Source organism: Ranitomeya imitator, chromosome 5 (assembly GCF_032444005.1).
Source record: "Ranitomeya imitator isolate aRanImi1 chromosome 5, aRanImi1.pri, whole genome shotgun sequence".
NCBI lineage: Eukaryota > Metazoa > Chordata > Amphibia > Anura > Dendrobatidae > Ranitomeya > Ranitomeya imitator.
In genome coordinates this window covers 159,442,823-159,463,278 of record NC_091286.1, presented here as the reverse complement: position 1 = coordinate 159,463,278, position 20,456 = coordinate 159,442,823, and the positions used below count along the sequence as shown (strand labels likewise).

Genomic DNA, 20,456 nt, shown 5'->3' with positions numbered 1-20,456 from the left:
CCAAATGTGATACCATTTTAAAAACAGCGCCCCTCAATGCATTCAAAATTGCATGTCTGATAATGTCTGAACAGGCCATTATTTGGCCATCAACTACCATGGCAAACATCAGGACTAGAGTTGAGCGACTTTTCCTTTTTTCGGATCGAGTCGGGTTTCGCGAAACACGACTTTGTCAAAAGTCGGGTCGGCTGAAATCGGCCGATTATTGCGAAAAGTCGGGGGCCAACTGAAACACGAAACCCAATGCAAGTCAATGGGGAATCAAAGTCGGCAGTGAGTGGAGGACAGGAAAACACCTACAATGCCCATTTTAATGCCAAAAACATCAATTCTTATTACTTAAGCTTGTCAATCTTAATTTACTTTATAATAATAGTTAGGCATTGAAAACTGGGGGTCATTTGGCTAAAGTTGTGGGGGGTATGGCTAGCTCAAGATTTTCGTGGGCCCAAAATACGCGGAATATGTCACGGCGGTGGAGCAGGGAGAGGTAAGTATTTCAACTTTGCAAGTGCTGTGATCATGAGCAAGCAGGCGGGGCCCACTCGTTGGCACTGGCACAGGGCCCCTCATAGTACTTCGGTGTGTTTGACGGCGGGTGGCGCCTCCCACTGCCAGAGACACTTTTGCGTACTATGAGGGGCCCTGTGCCAGTGACATCGCCAACAAGTATGCCCCCCCACTGTTATGACCTGGTGGTCAGGACAATAATGGACCTGGTGGATAAGAGCACACGGAATGACCTGATAGTTACTGATAATATAGGACGAGCTCTGGGATGTGGGAACTCTGCTGACCGCTATCCCTAATCCTATCACGCACACTAGAAATAGCCGTGGATTGCTCCTAACGCTCCCTATGCAACTCGGCACAGCCTAAGGAACTAGCTAGCCCTGAAGATAGAAAAATAAAGCCTACCTTGCCTCAGAGAAATTCCCCAAAGGAAAAGGCAGCCCCCCACATATAATGACTGTGAGTAAAGATGAAAATACAAACACAGAGATGAAATAGATTTAGCAAAGTGAGGCCCGACTTACTGAACAGACCGAGGATAGGAAAGGTAGCTTTGCGGTCAGCACAAAAACCTACAAAAGACCACGCAGAGGGCGCAAAAAGACCCTCCGCACCGACTCACGGTGCGGAGGCGCTCCCTCTGCGTCCCAGAGCTTCCAGCAAGCAAGACAACAAACAAAATAGCAAGCTGGACAGAAAAATAGCAAACCAGAGAAAAACAAGCAGGCAACTTAGCTTCTGCTGGGAAGACAGGTCACAAGAACGATCCAGGAGTGAACAAGACCAATACTGGAACATTGACAGGTGGCATGGAGCAAAGATCTAAGTGGAGTTAAATAGAGCAGCCTGCTAACGAATTAACCTCGTCACCTGTGGAAGGAAACTCAGAAACACCCACCAGAGGAAGTCCATGGACAGAACCAGCCGAAGTACCATTCATGACCACAGGAGGGAGCCCGACAACAGAATTCACAACACCCCACATGATGAAGGAACCTGCACTTTCATCTGCACCTTCCTCTTTGTCCCCATGTAAGGTGGTATAGTATGCGGGAAGGGGAACCTGACTTTCAGCAGGGTCAGATTCAGGCTGTGTAGAGTGCAAGGGGAATGTAGTGGTCTGGGTCAATGTACCAGCAGACTCATCTAGCAGTGGCTGGGCAATTGGCAGGATGAGGAGGAAACACAGTTAGTAGGCCCCAAATAATAAAGTGGGCTAAATGCAGTTAAAAAATAGGTGGCATTGCTTTGTTCAGTGGAGGACAACTGTAATGTGTGGCAGACACATTTAGTGGGCCCAAATAGGAAAGTGGGCTAAATGCAATTAAAAAATGGTAACAGGATTAAACAGGCGGCATTGCTTTGTTCAGTGGAGGAGAACTGTAATGAGTGGCAGATACAGTTAGTAGGCCCAAATAAGAAAGTGTGCTAAATGCAGTTAAAAAAAAAGGGGGCATTGCTTTGTTCAGTGGAGGACAACTGTAATGAGTGGCAGACACAGTTAGTAGGCCCAAATAATAAAGTAGGCTAAATGCAGTTCAAAATTGGTAACAGGACTAAACAGGCAGAATTGCTTTGTTCAGTGGGGGACAACTGTAATGAGTGGCAGACACAGTTAGTAGGCCCAAGTAATAAAGTGGGCTAAAAGCTGTTGAAAACTGGTAACAGGACTAAACAGGCGGCATTGCTTTGTTCAGTGGAGGACAACTGTAAGGAGTGTCAAACACAGTTAGTAGGCCCAAATAAGAAAGTGTGCTAAATGCAGTTAAAAAAATGGTAACAGGACTAAACAGACGGCATTGCTTTGTTCAGTGGAGGACAACTGTAATGAGTGGCAGACACAGTTAGTAGGCCAAAATAATAAAGTAGGCTAAATGCAGTTCAAAATTGATAACAGGAATAAAATAAACAGGTGGCATGGCTTTGTTCAGTGGAGGAGAACTGTAATGAGTGGTAGACACAGTTAGTAGGCCCAAATAAGAAAGTGGGCTAAATGCAGTTAAAAAATGGTAACAGGACTAAACAGGTGGCATTGCTTTGTTCAGTGGAGGACAACTGTAATGAGTGGCAGACACAGTTAGTAGGCCCAAATAATAAAGTAGGCTAAATGCCATTCAAAATTGGTAACAGGACTAAACAGGTGGCATTGCTTTGTTCAGTGGAGGACAACTGTAATGAGTGGCAGACACAGTTAGTAGGCCCAAGTAATAAAGTGGGATAAAAGCAGTTGAAAAATGGTAACAGGAATAAACAGGCGGCATTGCTTTGTTCAGTGGAGGACAACTGTAATGAGTGGCAGACACAGTTAGTAGGCCCAAGTAATAAAGTGGGATAAAAGCAGTTGAAAAATGGTAACAGGACTAAACAGGCGGCATTGCTTTGTTAAGTGGAGGACAACTGTAATGAGTGGCAGACACAGTTGGTAGGCCCAAATAATAAAGTGGGCTAAATGTCTGCCAAAAAATAGTTCATAAACAAACAGGTGGCATAGCTAGGTACTGGGGTGGGCTCCTCTGCTGAGTAGCAGACAGTGGTAGTAGGCGCAAAGTATTAACTGGTCTAAAGGGAGGCCAGGGCTCCTGTATATTTTAACTATCATCAATCATTTCAACAAATTTGTATTGGCAGAGCCATTGAAGGATTTAACAGCACAGATTACACAATGGTGGAGCAGGGAGAGGTAAGTATTGCAAGTGGTAGAGCACTGTTCGAGCTGGGGGGAACACTCTCTCGTGGGCGGCAGTACTGGCACAGGGCCCCTCATATTACGACGATGTGTCTGACATTAGTTGTGCACCACCACCGTCAGAGACACTTCATTGTACTATGAGGGACCCTGTGCCAGTGCCGTCGCCCAAGACTGGGCTCACCAACCTGTCCAGGCAAATGGCACTCGCACGGGTGCTTGCGCCAGGTGGTGACCACTGCCCTGTGGGGGGAGTCAACCCATTTAGGGAGGTATAAAAATGGCCTATCGTTGACATTCAGCAGCTGCAAATGGAGGAATTGGAGAAGTCAGTAAGAGGAGGCCAAATGCAAGACATTTTTCAGGCAGGCTACGTGTCAGCAGGAGAAGGTGGGGCAAAATAATTTGAAATCAATGATTGGTTCATTTTAATGAAGGTTAGATCATCAACATTCTGGGTAGCCAGACGTGTCCTTTTTTCGGTCAGTATTGAACCAGCAGCACTGAAGACTCTTTCTGATAGCACACTAGAAGCAGGGCAAACGAGCTCCTGTAATGCATATTCTGCCAATTCAGGCCAGGTGTCTAATTTAGATGCCCAGTAATCAAAGGGGAATGACCTGTGAGGGAGAACATCGATAAGGGAGGAAAAGTAGTTCGTAACCATACTGGACAAATGCTGTCTCCTGTCACATTGAATAGATGAAGCAGTACCTGTCGTGTCAGCGGTCATTTGCGAAATCACTCCACAACCTGGTCATAACACCCCTCTGTCCAATGCCTCTTCAGATTTGTGCACTTCTAACACCTCTGCCATGTTGCCCCCTACGGCTCGTGTGAGAACCATCACCGCCGCTGTGTGCTGGGAATGCCTGAACCAAACGGTCTACAAGAGTTGCTTGTTTGGTAGCCAATATTTGCTCAAGGTTCTCATGTGGCATGATATTTTGTAATTTTCCTTTATATCGTGGATCCAGGAGGCAGGCCAACCAGTAATCGTCATCGGTCATCATTTTGATAATGCGGGGGTCCCTTTTTAGGATATGCAAGGCATAATTAGCCATATGGGCCAATGTTCCAGGTGTCAATTCACTGCTTGTGCTGGGTTGAGGAGCACTTTCTTGCAAATCAACATCACTTGTGTCCCGCAAAAACCCTGTACCTGACCTTGCAATGCCACCAGTTTCTATTGCCCCCTGAGAAGCATCCTCCTCCTATAAATATTCATCCCCATTATCCTGCTCCTCTTCGTCTGCCAACTTGTCCAGGAGAGTTCCCTGAGCAGACAATGGCTGACTGTCATCAAGGCTTCCCTCTTCCTCGCTGCAGACGCCAGCTCCTTAATGTGCATCAAACTTTGCATCAGCAGACGCATTAGTGGGATGCTCATGCTTATGATGGCGTCGTCTGCACTTACCAGCCGTGTGCATTCCTCAAAACACTGAAGGACTTGACACAGGTCTTGGAGCTTCGACCACTGCACACCAGACAACTCCATGTCTGCCATCCAACTGCCTGCCTGTGTATGTGTATTCTCCCACAAATTAATTACAGCACGCCTCTTTTCGCACAGCCTCTGAACCATGTGCAGTGTGGAGTTCCACCTTCTTGGAACGTCGATTATTAGGCGGTGCTGGGGAAGTTCAGCGATCGCTGATGGTTCAGCATACAGCTGGAGTGTACGGGCGACCAGCGGATGTGCGAGCAAAGTCTTTGCACCTTCAGGAGCAGGGCTGGTAACTCTGGTGTTTTAGTTCTGAAAGGGCTATGGCAGCCATAAAATTCCTTTCGTTATCACTGACTACCTTGCCTGCCTCAACATGTACACTGCCCAGCCATGACTGAGTTTGTTGCTGCAAGAACTTTGCCAGTGCTTCCACGGTGTGTCTGTTGTCGCCCAAACTCTTCATTTGTAACACAGCCTGCTGACGCTTACCACTAGCTGTTCGATAATGGGACACCTCGTGTGCAACACTGGCAGCTGCGGATGGAGTGGTCGTGCGACTGCGCTCTGTAGACGAGCTTTCGCTTCTGGAGGAGGAGGAGGAGGAGGAGGGGTGGCGAATGCCTACAGCTAACTGTTTCCTAGACCATGGGCTAGGCAGAACTGTCCCACTATGGCTCTCCCCTGTGGACCCTGCATCCACCACATTAACCCAGTGTGCCGTGATGGACACATAACGTCCCTGGCCATGCCTACTGGTCCATGCATCTGTTGTGAGGTGCACCTTTCTACTGACTGATTCCCTCAGTGCATGGACAATGCGGTCTTTGACATGCTGGTGGAGGGCTGGGATGGCTTTTCTCACAAAGAAGTGCCAACTGGGTAGGTCATAGCGTGGTACTGCGTAGGCCATCAGGTCTTTGAAAGCTTCGCTTTCAACCAACCAGCAGGGCATCATCTCTAACGAGATTAGTCTAGCAATGTGGGCGTTCAAACCCTGTGTACGTGGATGAGAGGATGAGTACTTTCTTTTCCTAACGAGAGTCTCTTGTAGGGTGAGCTGGACTGGAGAGGTGCATATGGTGGAACTAGTGGTGGTGGTGTTGGTGTTGGACATGGCGGATTGAGAGAGGGTTGGTGATGGTATTCTTGATGTTGGCCTACATACAGTGTTTCTTACCAATAACCTTGTGATTCCCTCACTGCTTTTGCCTTGCAACGATACCTCCACATTTGCTGCTGGTGGTGTCCTAACCGGTGGGCTTACAGTGAGGGAAGCAATGTAGCGTTGCTGACTACCTTCATTCTGAGCAGGTGCACCAACGGTACGGACGTTTGGTAGTTAGTCCAGGCTTGCAAGTGCATGCTGGTTAAATGTCTAAGCATGCACGTTGTATTTAAATTTTGAAGATTATTCTCTCTGCTAAAGGTCTTTGAGCATTTCTTACAGATAACTTTTGACTGATCATTCGGATCTTGGTTAAAAAATTGCCACACTACACTCTTCCTACTATGGAATACCTTTTCAGGCATTGCACGCTGTGCTACTTTCACCGGATGGCCACGCTGTCCTACAACTGTTTTTGTTTTTGACAAATGTATTTGGCCTGATACGTGCCTGCCAGATGACAGATTTTGCGATGTAGATGGCTGCTGCGGATCATCCTCCTCCACTTCCTTCTCCAATCTGGGTCAACAACTGGGTCATCTATCACCTCCTCTTCAATGTCATGTGCACCTTCCTCTGTATCACCGTGTAAGGTGCTATAGCGTTCGGGACGGGGCACCATAGTCTCATCAGGGTCAGGTTCTAGCTCAGTACACTGCGAGGGCAATGTAGTGATCTGAGTCAAGGGAACAGCATAATAATCTAGCTGTGGCCGTACATCAGTGCACTCCATGTCCGATTCATCTTGTAATGGGCAGTTAACAATTTCCCTTTCTAACCCAGGCACGGTATGTGTAAAGAACTCCATGGAGTAACCTGTAGTGTCGCCTGACGCATCCTTCACTTTTGGTTTGGGTGAAGGACACAAGGAAACGTCTTGTCCATGACCGGGAGCATCCACTGACGACTCGCTGTCTTTATATTTGGAACTTTCTGAAGAGGAGGCACAAAGCTAGAGGCTGAGTCAGCAAGGAAAGCCAAAACTTTTTCCTGCTGCTCCGGCTTTAAAAACTGTTTTCCTACTCCCAGATAAGGGAGCCTTCGAGGCCTTGTGTAGCTAGACAATGTTGCTGGCTCAACACCTCCAGCCTTAGGTACTAATAGGGAATTTAGATTGTGAGCCCCAACGGGGACAGTGATGATAATGTGTGCAAACTGTAAAGCGATGCGGAATATGTTAGCGCTATATAAAAATAAAGATTATTATATTATTATTAGGTGCTATTGTGCTTTTGCCACTACCACCAGATGCACCACCACCATCAGTACCAGCTGGCAACCACCGCCCATGGCCTCTTTCACGAGACTTCCTTATTTTTTGGAAAATCTAACCAAAATAACAACCGTTATATGGTACTGTAAAACAAGGTAGAAGGTGTATATAAACTTGTGAGAATTTGAATCTCACTTTTTGGGGGGAGACTGAACCAAAACTCAGGCCCAGTGTATATAACAACACAATCAAAGCGGCAGAAAGTGGCTGGCTGATATACGACAAACTAACAGGACAGAAGTATATCCACTTTGTGAGAATTTGAATCTCACTTTTTTGGGGGAGACTGAACCAAAACTCAGGCCCAGTATATATAACAACACAATCTAAGCGGCAGAAAGTGGCTGGCTGATATACGACAAAGTAACAGGACAGAATCATATCCACTTTGTGAGAATTTGAATCTCACTTTTTTGGGGGGAGACTGAACCAAAACTCAGGCCCAGTGTATAAAACAACACAATGTAAGTGGCAGAAAGTGGCTGGCTGATATACGACAAAGTAACAGGACCGAAGTATATCCACTAAGTGAGAATTTGAATCTCCCCTTTTTTTTGGAGACTGAACCAAAACTCAGGCCCAGTGTATATAACAACACAATCCAAGCGGCAGAAAGTGGCTGGCTGATATACGACAAAGTAACAGGACAGAAGTATATCCACTTTGTGAGAATTTGAATCTCACTTTTTTTAGGGGAGACTGAACCAAAACTCAGGACCAGTGTATAAAACAACACAATGTAAGTGGCAGAAAGTGGCTGGAAGATATATGAAAAAATTCAAGGACTTTAGTACAATTTCAATCTGCCTACAATGATCTCAGGAAAAGTATGGCAGCAATAAAAAGGACTGCTGCACACAAAAGTGTGGACAAATAAACAAGATAACTGTGCAGAAAGGAGCAACAGGAGTTTTGCTTTTAAAAAAGCAGTTGGTTTGCACAGCAGCGTGCAAGCAGCAATGCAGCTATCAGGGAGCCTTATAAGGCAGCCTAATAAGCTACAGAGCTGATGCACAAAAATATAGCCTCCACTGTCCCTGCAAGCAAATGGTGGTGTTGGACAGTGGAAATCGCTACAGCACAAGCAGTTTCGAGGGTTAAACTTCCCTCCCTAACTATATTCCTTCTTCTGATGAAGCTGCAGCAACCTCTCCCTATGCTAAGATCGGCAGAAGTAAGATGGCAGTCAGCGTGAACGCCCCTTTATAGCCCCTGTGACGCCACAGAAAGCAAGCCAATCACTGTCATGCCCTTCTCTAAGATGGTGGGGACCGAGACCTATGTCATCACGCTGCCCACACTCTGCGTCCTCCTTCATTGGCTGAAAAATGGCGCTGAAAGCGTCATACGAAACGCAACTTAAGCGCGAAGATCGCCGACCTCATGGCCGATCCCACACTAGGATCGGGTCGGGTTTCATGAAATCCGACTTTGCTGAAAGTTGACAATTTTTCAATTTGTCCAATCCGTTTCGCTCAACCCTAATCAGGACCACACAATCAAGATCTCAGGGTGCCAATGGGGTTAAAGATGGAACCCCCACACTCTGTTAACCATCAAAAATGCCGTAGTCACTATTGACAGCAGCATTTAAGAGGTTAAAGGACTACCGTCAGTGCCATCACTGATTGTGGCTGATACAGGAAGATGTCAGTTATAGCTTCAGGATTATCACATGTAGGGGGAGGCTTGTCTCTTATATCACATGTAAAAAAGACGAATTGGTGGTCACTAAGGGGTTAAAATCATTTCTATATTTATGTGCTATTTATCCTTCTCTTCTCAATATAAACTTTTAGTTTGTGCAGTGCTTGAGCTCTTAAAATAGAGATTGTAAATGCTGATTTAAAGCTGACCGCCACACATAATCCAGCAAGCTTTTGTGGCCCTGTGCCTCTCCAATGCTGCTAAGGGCAGTCCCACATGTCCAGATAATTCTGGTACCAGAAAAATCGGTACCGGAATTATCCGTGTCCGTGTGCGTTTCTGTGGCACATCAGTGTGGCACACGTGCGGCACACGTGCACTGTGGCACATCTGGTGCTGAAGCCGCCATTGATATCTTCTCTGCAGCAGCGTTTGCTGTAGAGAAGATATGAATATTCCTTTTTTTTGTTTGTTTCTCGTGTTTAAAATAAAGATCCATGTCCCCATCCCCCTCCCAACCCCTGTGCGCCCGCCCGCTGTTCTTAAAATACTCACCCGGCTCCCTCGCTGGCTGGCGCTGCTTCCTGTCCTGGCCGCACCTTCTACTGTATGAGCGGTCACGTGGGGCCGCTCATTTACTGCCATGAATATGCGGCTCCACCCCTATGGGAGGTGGAGCCGCATATTCATGACTGTAATCGGCGGCCCCACGTGACCGCTCATACAGTAGAAGGTGCAGCCAGGACAGGAAGCAGCGCCAGCCAGCGAGGGAGCCGGGTGAGTATTTTAAGAACAGCGGGTGGGCGCACAGGTGGTGGGAGGGGGTGGGGACATGGATCTTTATTTTAAACACGAGAAACAAAAAAAAAGGAATATTCATATCTTCTCTACAGCAAACGCTGCTGCAGAGAAGATATCAATGGCGGCTTCAGCACCAGTGGGGGGGACAGCGCTTACTGTAGCGCTGTCTCCTGCATGGCACACGGACTGCACACGGACAACGTCCGTGTGCGGTATGTGTTTTACACGGACCCATTGACTTTAATGGGTCCGTGGAATCTGTGCGCTCCCACGAACACTGACATGTCTCCGTGTTTGGCACACGGAGACACGGTCCGCAAAAATCAATGACATCTGCACAGATGCATTGATTTCAATGTGTCTACGTGTGTCAGTGGCTCCGGTACGTGAGGAAACTGTCACCTCACGTACCAGAGCCACTGACGTGTGAAACCAGCCTAAGGCAAAGTTGCCTTTGCTTGCTGCATCGGTGATCGTTCAGTTTGGACCAGCAGTCTTATCATGGTGCTGTACCAAACTATCAATCTTCAAGAGTGCACTGGCACTCTGGCACAATGAGGAAGCTGCGGAGTGATGCGCGTCTGAAGATTTAACATGAGAATAACCTTTAATTTATTTGCAACTTTCTCGAGTATTCTCATCTCCATTTTAAATAATATATATTCAAGATCGACACCACACAACCAGCTGTTTTGGGTGCCTGGCAGGATGTGATCAGTTCCAAGGTGGAACAGCATAGCTCCGTCAACTGTATATCGGCCATAGCAGGGTACTGCAGGCCCATGTTTATTTTTTCTAATGGAGGTGTATGTGTTTGCATGTGGCTGTGGCCACTGTACAGTTAAGAGAGCTATTCTGTTCTGCTCTACAACTGATTGTCATACCGCTGCTGCCGCCTCCTCCGCCCTGTCATACTTACCTGTCTTCGGCGTCCCGGCGCTCCTCTACTTTTGCAGCGTCTTCCTCTCTGCGCTCGCTCCCGGCCTCTGCTACTCCTGCGCGCGCCAGGTTCAGGGCTGCGCGCACGCACTTCTAATCCTCTGTTGGCGCTCCTTTCCGTCCTCTCTGTGGTTCTGGAGGACTAGTACCCAGAAGTTGGCGCTCCTTATCATCCTCTCTATGGTTCTGGAGGACTGGTACCAGGAAGTGCCGCGTTGCTGTAAGGTATTTAAACTGCTTCCTGCCGTCCCTTTGTGCCTGATGATCATTTGTGCCTTCAAGTGTTCCTGGCCGCCCTTGGTCTCTGTGACTTGGTTACTCTCTGACTTTGGGTTAAATCTTGTCTTTCCAGTACTCTGCCAGTCTCTGTGTCACTGCAGTACCTAAGTCAGTCCCTGTGCCGCTGCAGTACCTGCGTCAGTCCCTGTGTCCGTGCAGTACCTCCATCTGTCCCTGTGCCGCTGCAGTACCTCCGTCAGTTTCTGTGCCTCTGCAGTGCTTCGGCAGTGTCTGTGTTGCTGTAGTGTTCCAGCTATCCTTTTGTCCCTGTCATATCCACCAGCTCTGTGTTTCTGCAGTACTCACCTATCCTGTGTTCCTACCGTCTCCGCTACTCCTTGGTCTTCTCCCGTCCCGGTCCTCCAGCTTCCGTGGCGATATTCCCTCACGGGCCTGCCCCTAACTCTCCCTGTATAGGGGCGGTCTATCTGGTCAGCTCGCCCATGGAGGGATTGTCATCGCGGTCCAGAGGGTCCACTTTCTGTTTTCACTCTTTGAACCGTCACACTGATCACATCTAACTGCAGGGTTCCCAGGTGTCACTCCCCATCTGGTCTGATATTAATGATCCATTCCTAGCATAGGCAGTAAATATAAAAGTAACAGACTATCACTTTCATATTAAAGGGAGTCTGTCAGCACAGAATGAGTGCTGTAACCAAGTACAGGCGCTCAGTGCTTCATGGCGTTGACAATCATTTATATACACCTTCTCAACTGCTTGATTTCGATCTATCTCTGCTCTATGATGCCAGAGCTGTCAATCAAAAAAAGAGGGGGAGGGATAGTGGGGAATCAGGGTGGGAATATGCACTTAAATATTTGGGCCAGCCTTAATGCACTGAAAAAACTCTACTTTGTTTAAATAGTCATTAATATTTGTAACCAGAAAAAAATATGCACATAAAAAGAAGCAACTAAAAACTTTACTTGATGGATAAAAATTGTGCACTCCAACTTTTTATGGACTTGATGGGTATGTGCACACATTGCAGATTTGGCTGCGGATTTTTCCACACGGATTCTGAAAAATCCGCAGGTAAAACGCCATGCGTTTAACCTGTGGATTTACCTCGGATTTTGTGCGGAATTTGCCTGCGTTTTTACACCTGTGGATTCCTATAAAGGAATAGGTGTTAAATGCTGCGGAATCTGCACAAAGAATTGACATGCTGCGAAAATAAACCGCAGCATTTCCGCACGGAATATTCCGCAGCATGTGCACAGCAGATTTGGTTTTCCATAGGTTTACATGCTACTGTAAAATGCATGGAAAATTGCTGTAGATCCGCAGAGTCAAATCCGCAACATGTGCACATACCCTTAAGAAAACAAATATTTATAGGTAGGCATTTTGTGTAAATCACTTACCGTATTTTCTGGTGTACAAGACGACTGGACGTATAAGATGACCCCCAACTTTTCCATATAAAATATGGAATTTGGGATATGCCCGCCATATAAGACGGGGGTCATCTTATACGCCCAGTCATCTTATACGGCGTGTGGTTCCCAGGGTCTGGAGGAGAGGAGACTCTCCTTCATGCCCTGGGATCCATATTCATGTAAAGAATAAATAATAAAAATAAAAAACATGGATATACTCACCCTCGGACGGCCCTTGGCTCACAGCGCTGCTAGCGTCTCCCTCCGTTCCTAAGATTACAGTGAGTGAAGGACCTTCGATGAGGTCGCGGTCAGGTGACCGGTCACCTGACCGCTTATGTGACCGCGACGTCATCGAAAGTCCTTCACTCATTGCAATCTTAGGAACGGAGGGAGACGCTAGCAGCGCTGTGAGCCAAGGGCCGTCCGAGGGTGAGAATATCCATGTTTTTTATTTTTATTCTTTATTTTTTACATGAATATGGATCCCAGGGCCTGAAGGAGAGTCTCCTCTCCTACAGACCCTGGGAACCACACGCCGACATCCAGGATCGCTCCTTGCACACGCCGTACCCGGCGTATAAGAAGACCCCGATTTCTGGGACAATTTTTAGGGGTCAAAAAGTCGTCTTATACGCCGGAAAATACGGTATATTACCTATATTTCCTAAAAATGGCATTTGTGCATGTTACAAAAATGATTTAAACCTTAATTTGCTGAATTTTTATTTACTTTTTATTTAAAGTGATTGCTCATTATTGGACAAGCCATTTAACAAGATCATATAAAGATATGGTTGCTGAAGATGTAGTTTACGTGACAAAATACAATTTCTCTATAGTCTCCAACTTACATGAACTGGTGATGCTGGATCTGGCTGTACACTCTAAGAAGGAAAGAAAAAAAACCATCCCATTAGTCTTATATTACTGTCAACATTGATAAGGTGAAACTATAAAAATCATTTATTTATTATATGAAATGTATGATCAGCCCTGCAAACATATGCCATGATCTTTTTTACTTCAATGAAGTTTGTACTGCGCCTGCCTGACATGCAATGCAAACACATCCAGGGGAAGGGAGGACGGGGCTCCAATCTGAGATGGCAGAAGGATGAGATGCAGAGAGTCATGTGATTGCTCACTGCACACTTGCCAAATCTTCTGGATTTAATGGCAGACTCCCAATTTTAGGCTCACATCACCTGGTCACCACAACTATTAATTTGGTCTGTGATTTTCCTGGAATCAGCACTGATGTGATAACTACAGTGTGAGTCCTCTGCACAGCAGGCAAATACAGATACTGTGCTGTTATGTCATGCTGTGGAGGAAAGAGGAAATAAGCTACAATAGAACTGAATTATAAACATGTAGAAAGAAACCACAGGAGAACTAAGCAGAGGAGGACATGACTTTGGGCTTTGTTTGTTTGTGTAGGGGTGTAGACTTTAAACAAGAGTGATGTTACTTAGAGGAGGGTGGGGCTTATATAGAGGAGGTAACTGTCTGTCTCTTTGCCTTTTTCTCTCACAGGATGAACTGGAGGAAACATGTCTGTAGAGCCAGGGAGTATAATACTGGGGTTATCACTAGAGATAAATTAATATGTTCGGAAAACGATTGCCAATTCAGCACGAATAAGCACATTTGGATTTGTGATGGGAAACACAAGCATTTTTTTTTTAAATTGGAAATCGTAAAATTCAATAAAAGAACAGGAAAATAATTGCATTGCCATTAAAATATGTTAAAGTAGATGTTTGATAGATAGATCTATCATAAAATCAGCAGTACAGTAAACTCACAGCAGAACCCTACTGAGAGAATAGATAGATTACATACAGATAAAGAGAGAACACATGGATTACATACAGTAGATACACATAAAATAGATAGATGTACATATATTTAATTATTAAAAGATTATTTTTCTGAAAAAAATGGCCTAATTGTCTTAACCAGCAGCGGGAAAGCAGAGGGCTGGGGGCAGATGTTTATAGCCTGGGAAGGGGGTAATACGCATGAAGCTTCCCAGGCTATTAATATCAGCTCACAGCTGTATACTTGGCCTTTACTGGTTATTAAAAAGGTGGACCCCCCCAAAAAAAATGATGTAGGGTCCCCCTATAATTAATAACCAGCAAACCCTATGCAGACAGCTGTGGGCTGATATTAATAGCCTAGGAATGGGTCTTGGATATGGCCTCCCTTCGCTCTTCCCACTCATCCTGTCGCAGTGGCAAGTGGGCTAATATTTCCGGGCGTTGATGTCACCTTTGTATTGACAGGTGACATCAAACCCAGAAGTTATTAATGAAGAGGCATCTATAAGATGCTCCCTTACTAACCCCATGTTCATATTGTATAAAAAAACACACACCCAGAACCAAGCCCTTAAATTGAAACAATGACACAGACTCCTTTAATAAATCTTAATTAAACCATACTTACAGCATTGCCCATTCCAGTGACACCACTGTCCCCTGCAAGAGAATTAAAAAAACAAACAACAATATTCCTCGCCTGTCTGTATAGTAGATGATAATCCATTTGTCCCACGAGGGGTCTAGCTTTGCTACATCTAAATGGCAGGCTGCACGGTTGTATGATGAAACCAGGGTCGGACTGTCCCACCGGAGATCTGCAGGATTCTTCAGTGGGCTCAGGCATTGACACCTGCTGACATAAAGGGCAGGCATCTGCTTAGAGCCCCCGCTGCTCCAGGGGCCCCAGCCAGTGGCATGTCGCTTATAGCGGCACACCATGCAGCTGCTATTGGGCCCGTGAGTCAGGGGGGACCGCCCAGTGCCAGCGGAGCAGCAGGGGGTGACAGGAGGCAGAAGCTTCTGTGGCTAAAGCTTGTCACCGCTGCTAAAGAGAAATTAATATTCATTCTTCCCGATACCCCCAATGGGCATAGAGAGGAGTGATAATTCATTTCACTTTAGCATGGTCCGAGTGCTGTGCGATTTGTTTCGCGCATCCATTGACTTCTATTGCGGGATGTGATCCGATTTTCAATTATAATCGCAGCATGCTGAGATTTTTTTTTCCAGTGCGATCTTGATCCGATCTGGAAAAAAAACCACAGATGAACTATGTTTATTATGAACTATGCTTAGTAGTGATGAGCGAGCACTAAAATGCTCAGGTGCTCGCTCATCACTCGAGCCGAGCAACGAGCCCAATGTAAGTCTATGGGAGACCCGAGTATTTTTACCGCGATCCCCCCTCCTTATAAGGTCTAAAAACGTCTGAAAATAATGGAAACACCGCTCAAATGACACAGGAACATCATGGAGATCGCCCCTGGAAGCATTCCTGACTCCTAGGTCACACCTTTAAACAATTTTTTCCGAGATTCATGCCATTTTTCCCAGTGCCACAAAAAACACACTAAAACGAAACCAAAACGGATTTTGCTGGGAAATATGTTAAGGCACATCCTTTACAGGTTAATGACTTGCCTGTAAGGCCAAATAATTAACCCCAGACTGAAAATTTCCTCCCCCACTTGGGCTTAGTTCAGACGCAGCGTTTTTGAAGTGTTTTCAACTTTAACATTGCTTTCAACCACTACAAATGCATTCACTGGGAAATGTCATTGTAACATTTAACACCCCTAGCTGGCCATGTGGTGTGTGACACATAAGCAGACCCATCTTGTTTCACTTATGAAGGTGGGACTCTTAGGCTTCTTTCACACTAGCGTCGGAATCTCCCCGTCGCAATGCGTCGGGGAGAGATTCCGACGCTAGCATTTGCTGCATTGCACAATGGGTGCAGCGGATGCATTTTTCCGGTGCATCCGCTGCCCCATTGTAAGGTGCGGGGAGGTGGGGGCGGAGTTCCGGCCGCGCATGCGCGGTCGGAAAAAGCGGTCCGTCGGGAGAAAAAAACGTTACATGTAGGGTTTTTTTCTCCCGACGGTCCGCCAAAGCACGACGCATTCGTCGCAAGACGGATGCGAAGTGTGCAAATCCGTCGCAAATGCGTCGTCAATAGAAGTGTATGGGGAAAAAACGCATCCTGCAAGCACTTTTGCAGGATGCGTTTTTTCTGAAAAACGACGCATTGTGACGGATTTAAAAAAACGCTAGTGTGAAAGTACCCTTAAAGTCACAGAGCCTATTTTTACTGGTTTAATCTTCTTAACTGGCCATTATTAAATAGTGGGTCTCCTAAACTGTTGTAGCCTATGCTGTGAGTGGATGGGCTGCCAAGAATTACAACGCACCACAATACCTCTTTCATAAGATGTCCAGGAGGGCCTCCTTAAAAAATGTTGCATTGAATGCAAGGCCTGCCCTGCTACCAATTCATATGCACCCCAATAAGCCTTTGAACCCACATACTGGATGGGCCCGTGCAAATTCACTTCACAATATTCATTTTGTGCTCCCTTACGCCTTTGCTTTACACATTGGCAGCAAGGCCAGCCCTGCTGCATAGTCAGTCATATGCACCCCATTACACCTTGGAACCCATATACTGGATGAGCCCATTAAAATCCACTTCACAATATGCATTTTCTACGCCCGTACTCCTTTGCTTTACACATTGGCAGGAAGGCGAGCCCTGCTGCATAGTCATATGTACCCCATTACGCCTTGGAACCCACATACTGGATGGGCCCATAAAAATCCACTTCACAATATGCATTTTGTACTCCCGTACTCCTTTGTTTTACACATTGGCAGGAAGGCCAGCCCTGCTGCATAGTCATGTGCACCCCATTATGCCTTTGAACCCACATAGTGGATGGGCCCATGAAAATCCACTTCACAATATGCATTTTGTACTGCCGTACTCCTTTGTTTTACACATTGGCAGGAAGGCCAGCCCTGCTGCATAATCATATGCACCCCATTATGCCTTTGAACCCACATACTGGATGGGCCCATGAAAATCCACTTGTATTTTTAATGGTATGATGGTTCCCTCTTTGCAGAATTATTTATAGGAGAATTTGGCAATTTTATTTGACATGTTGTTAACACTAAGTTTCAGATACGGCTTTAAAGAAGGCTAATGCTTGCAATACAACACAATTTTATTGCAAAGTACAAAATTCAAGGAATAGTAGGATTGAATAGTATGAGTGCGCACACTTTTGTATATGTACTTAACATACAAAGGTTAATAAGTACATATAAGGATTAAATACATATAATGATTATTTATATAAAGATTAACTACATACAGTATACTTACATCATCAACAAGAGGCTTTTAAACATCATCCGTCTGGAATATCAGAGAAACAACACCAAGACAGAGAACCCCTCGGAGATTACCTACACTGCATGGGTGTCCCCAGTTATGCAGGTATGAGCACACTGTACATGTACAGGTACCTCACTTTTGGCATATGTCTTAGTCGTGTTTCTCTGGTCTTATATAGTGATTTATACTATGTAGTAACCCTAGTTTCACCCAGCCCTTCAAGTGGCCAGCTTTCAAGGTGGTATGAAACTGAGATATCATGGAGTCATCAGACGAGGGGCCATAAACCCCTAGAATATAAAAGCCAAAAAGATTTAGATCAAACCACCACAGGCAGAGTTTCACCCAGCCCTTCAAGTGGCCAGCTTTCAAGGTTGTATGAAACTGAGATATCATGGAGTCATCAGACGAGGGGCCATAAACCCCTAGAATATAAAAGCCACAAGGATTTAGAACAAACCACCACAGGCAGAGTTTCAGTAAACCTTAATGTTATACAATGACAAACAGCAAACATATAGAGGCTTAGAACTGTTTGTGAAGTAAATAAACAAACATTTCTCAAGATTATGTCACTATGAGCATTGTCTGTCACATCTGTGAATGTTTTACAAGAAATGCAGCTATGTAATTGTCTGAATGCATTCGGTATACAGTATTTTAATCTGGATTTCAAATCGCCATTTGTATATTCGCTATTTTTACATTTGATGCAGCAAAGTTATGGCTCTCAAGGAGAGAAACTAATATAGTGGACAAAGAAATATTTGTAATGAACTACTGAGCCAAACAGCATTGCTTTATCAAATTTATATGAAGTGTATTGTGTCCAATGTGAGCAACCAGACAACACAAAAAGGAGCTTTTCAAGTGAGCTCTTTATGGTACACAAATGATATTAAGTCTTTGCCAACAAGCATGTGGTTTCATCAATGGGGGGTACCTTTTCAAAAAATATACTATTGCCATCACAGCCCCCCTTGCTCAAAATTCTGTGACCTATAACAGTACAGAACACGTTCACTCAGGTCATGTCATTGGAGATAAGGAAGAGACACTGCAGGAAACAGTTAAGAAGTAGGCCCAATGTAGGGGTATGGGTCTCTGAGACTTGTAATAGAGGGCATGAGCTGACAAACAATTCTGCAATGGGGGGTATCTTTTTTAATAAATAAACTAGTGCCATTACAACCACCTTGCCCAAAATTCAGTGGCCTATAACAGTACAGAGCACTTTAACCCTGGTGATCAAGTGGCAGGTATGGAAGAGACATTGCAGGAAACCGAGTTAAGAAGTAGGCCCAATGTAGGGGTGTGGGTCTCTGAGACTTGTAATGGAAGGCATGAGCTGACAAACAATTCCCCAATGGGGGGTCTTTTTTTAATAAATAAAATAGTGCCATCACAGTCCCCTTGCCCAAAATTCACCAGCCTATAACAGTACAGAACACGTTCACCCTGGTCATCTAGTGATTCTGGATGAGCATAAGGAAGAGGATAAGAACAAACAGACCAAATTTGGAAGCATATCTGTTATGAACAGGTGATTCAGAACCACAATGGACCTTGTAGTTCAGAGCACACAAAGTGACCTGACAATTACCAAAAACATAGGATGAGCTCTGAGACGTGGGAACTCTGCTGACCGCAATCCCTAGTCCTATCCAACCACACTAAAGGTAGCCGTGGAGCACTCCTGACCAGACCTATGCGCCTCGAGCACAGCCTGAGAAACTAGCTAGCCCTAAGAAAGAAAAATAAGCCTACCTTGCCTCAGAGAAATACCCCAAATGAAAAGGCACCCCCCACATATAATGACTGTGAGTAGAGATGAAAATACAGACGCAGAGATGAAATAGATTTAGCAAAGTGAGGCCCAACTTACTGAACAGACCGAAGATAGGAAAGATTGCTTTGCGGTCAACACAAAACCCTACAAACAACCACGCAGAGGGGGCAAAAAGACCCTCCCCACCGACTAACGGTACGGAGGTGCTCCCTCTGCGTCCCAGAGCTTCCAGCAAGCAAGAAAAACCAATATAGCAAGCTGGACAGAAAAAATAGCAAACAAAAATAACACAAGCAAAACTTAGCTTATGCAGGATAGACAGGCCACAGGAACGATCCAGGAGAAAGCAAGAACAATACTGGAACATTGACTGGAGGCCAGGATCAAAGCACTAGGTGGAGTTAAATAGAGCAGCACCTAACGACTTAACCTAATCACCTGAGGAAGGAAACTCAGAAGCCGCAGTACCACTCTCATCCACCAAAGGAAGCTCATGGACAGAACCAGCCGAAGTACCACTCACGACCACAGGAGGGAGCTTGGCCACAGAATTCACAACAGTACCCCCCCTTGAGGAGGGGTCACTGAACCCTCACCAGAGCCCCCAGGCCGACCAGGATGAGCCACATGAAAGGCACGAACCAGATCGGCAGCATGGACATCAGAGGCAAAGACCCAGGAATTATCTTCCTGACCATAACCTTTCCGCTTAACCAGATACTGGAGTTTCCGTCTCGAAACACGAGAATCCAAAATCTTCTCCACTATATACTCCAACTCCCCTTCAACCAAAACCGGAGCAGGAGGATCAATAGATGGAACCACAGGTGCCACGTATCTCCACAACAATGACCTATGGAACACGTTATGGATGGAAAAAGAAGCTGGAAGAGTCAAACGAAAAGACACAGGATTAAGAACCTCAGAAATCCTATACGGACCAATGAAACAAGGCTTAAACTTAGGAGAGGAAACCTTCATAGGAATATAACGAGATGACAACCAAACCAAATCCCCAACACGAAGTCGGGGACCACACAGCGCCTGCGGTTAGCGAAACGTTGAGCCTTCTCCTGGGACAAAGTCAAATTGTCCACTACATGAGTCCAAATCTGCTGCAACCTATCCACCACAGTATCCACACCAGGACAGTCCGAAGACTCAACCTGCCCTGGAGAGAAACGAGGGTGGAACCCAGAATTGCAGAAAAACGGCGAAACCAAAGTAGCCGAGCTGGCCCGATTACTAAGGGCGAACTCAGCCAAAGGCAAAAAGGACACCCAATCATCCTGATCG

The 20,456-nt window shown here is 45.7% G+C and overlaps 1 protein-coding gene across 1 annotated transcript in view; it reads right to left on the bottom strand.

Annotated features, from left to right (window-relative positions):
- Positions 1 to 20,456, bottom strand: part of LOC138681613 (pecanex-like protein 2) — a 1,209,413-nt gene that overhangs the window by 767,911 nt on the left and 421,046 nt on the right. Inside the window, exon 11 of the mRNA XM_069769269.1 lies at positions 12,994 to 13,026. Coding sequence (XP_069625370.1) covers positions 12,994 to 13,026 — 33 coding nt within the window. The remainder of the gene's footprint in view (positions 1 to 12,993; positions 13,027 to 20,456) is intronic.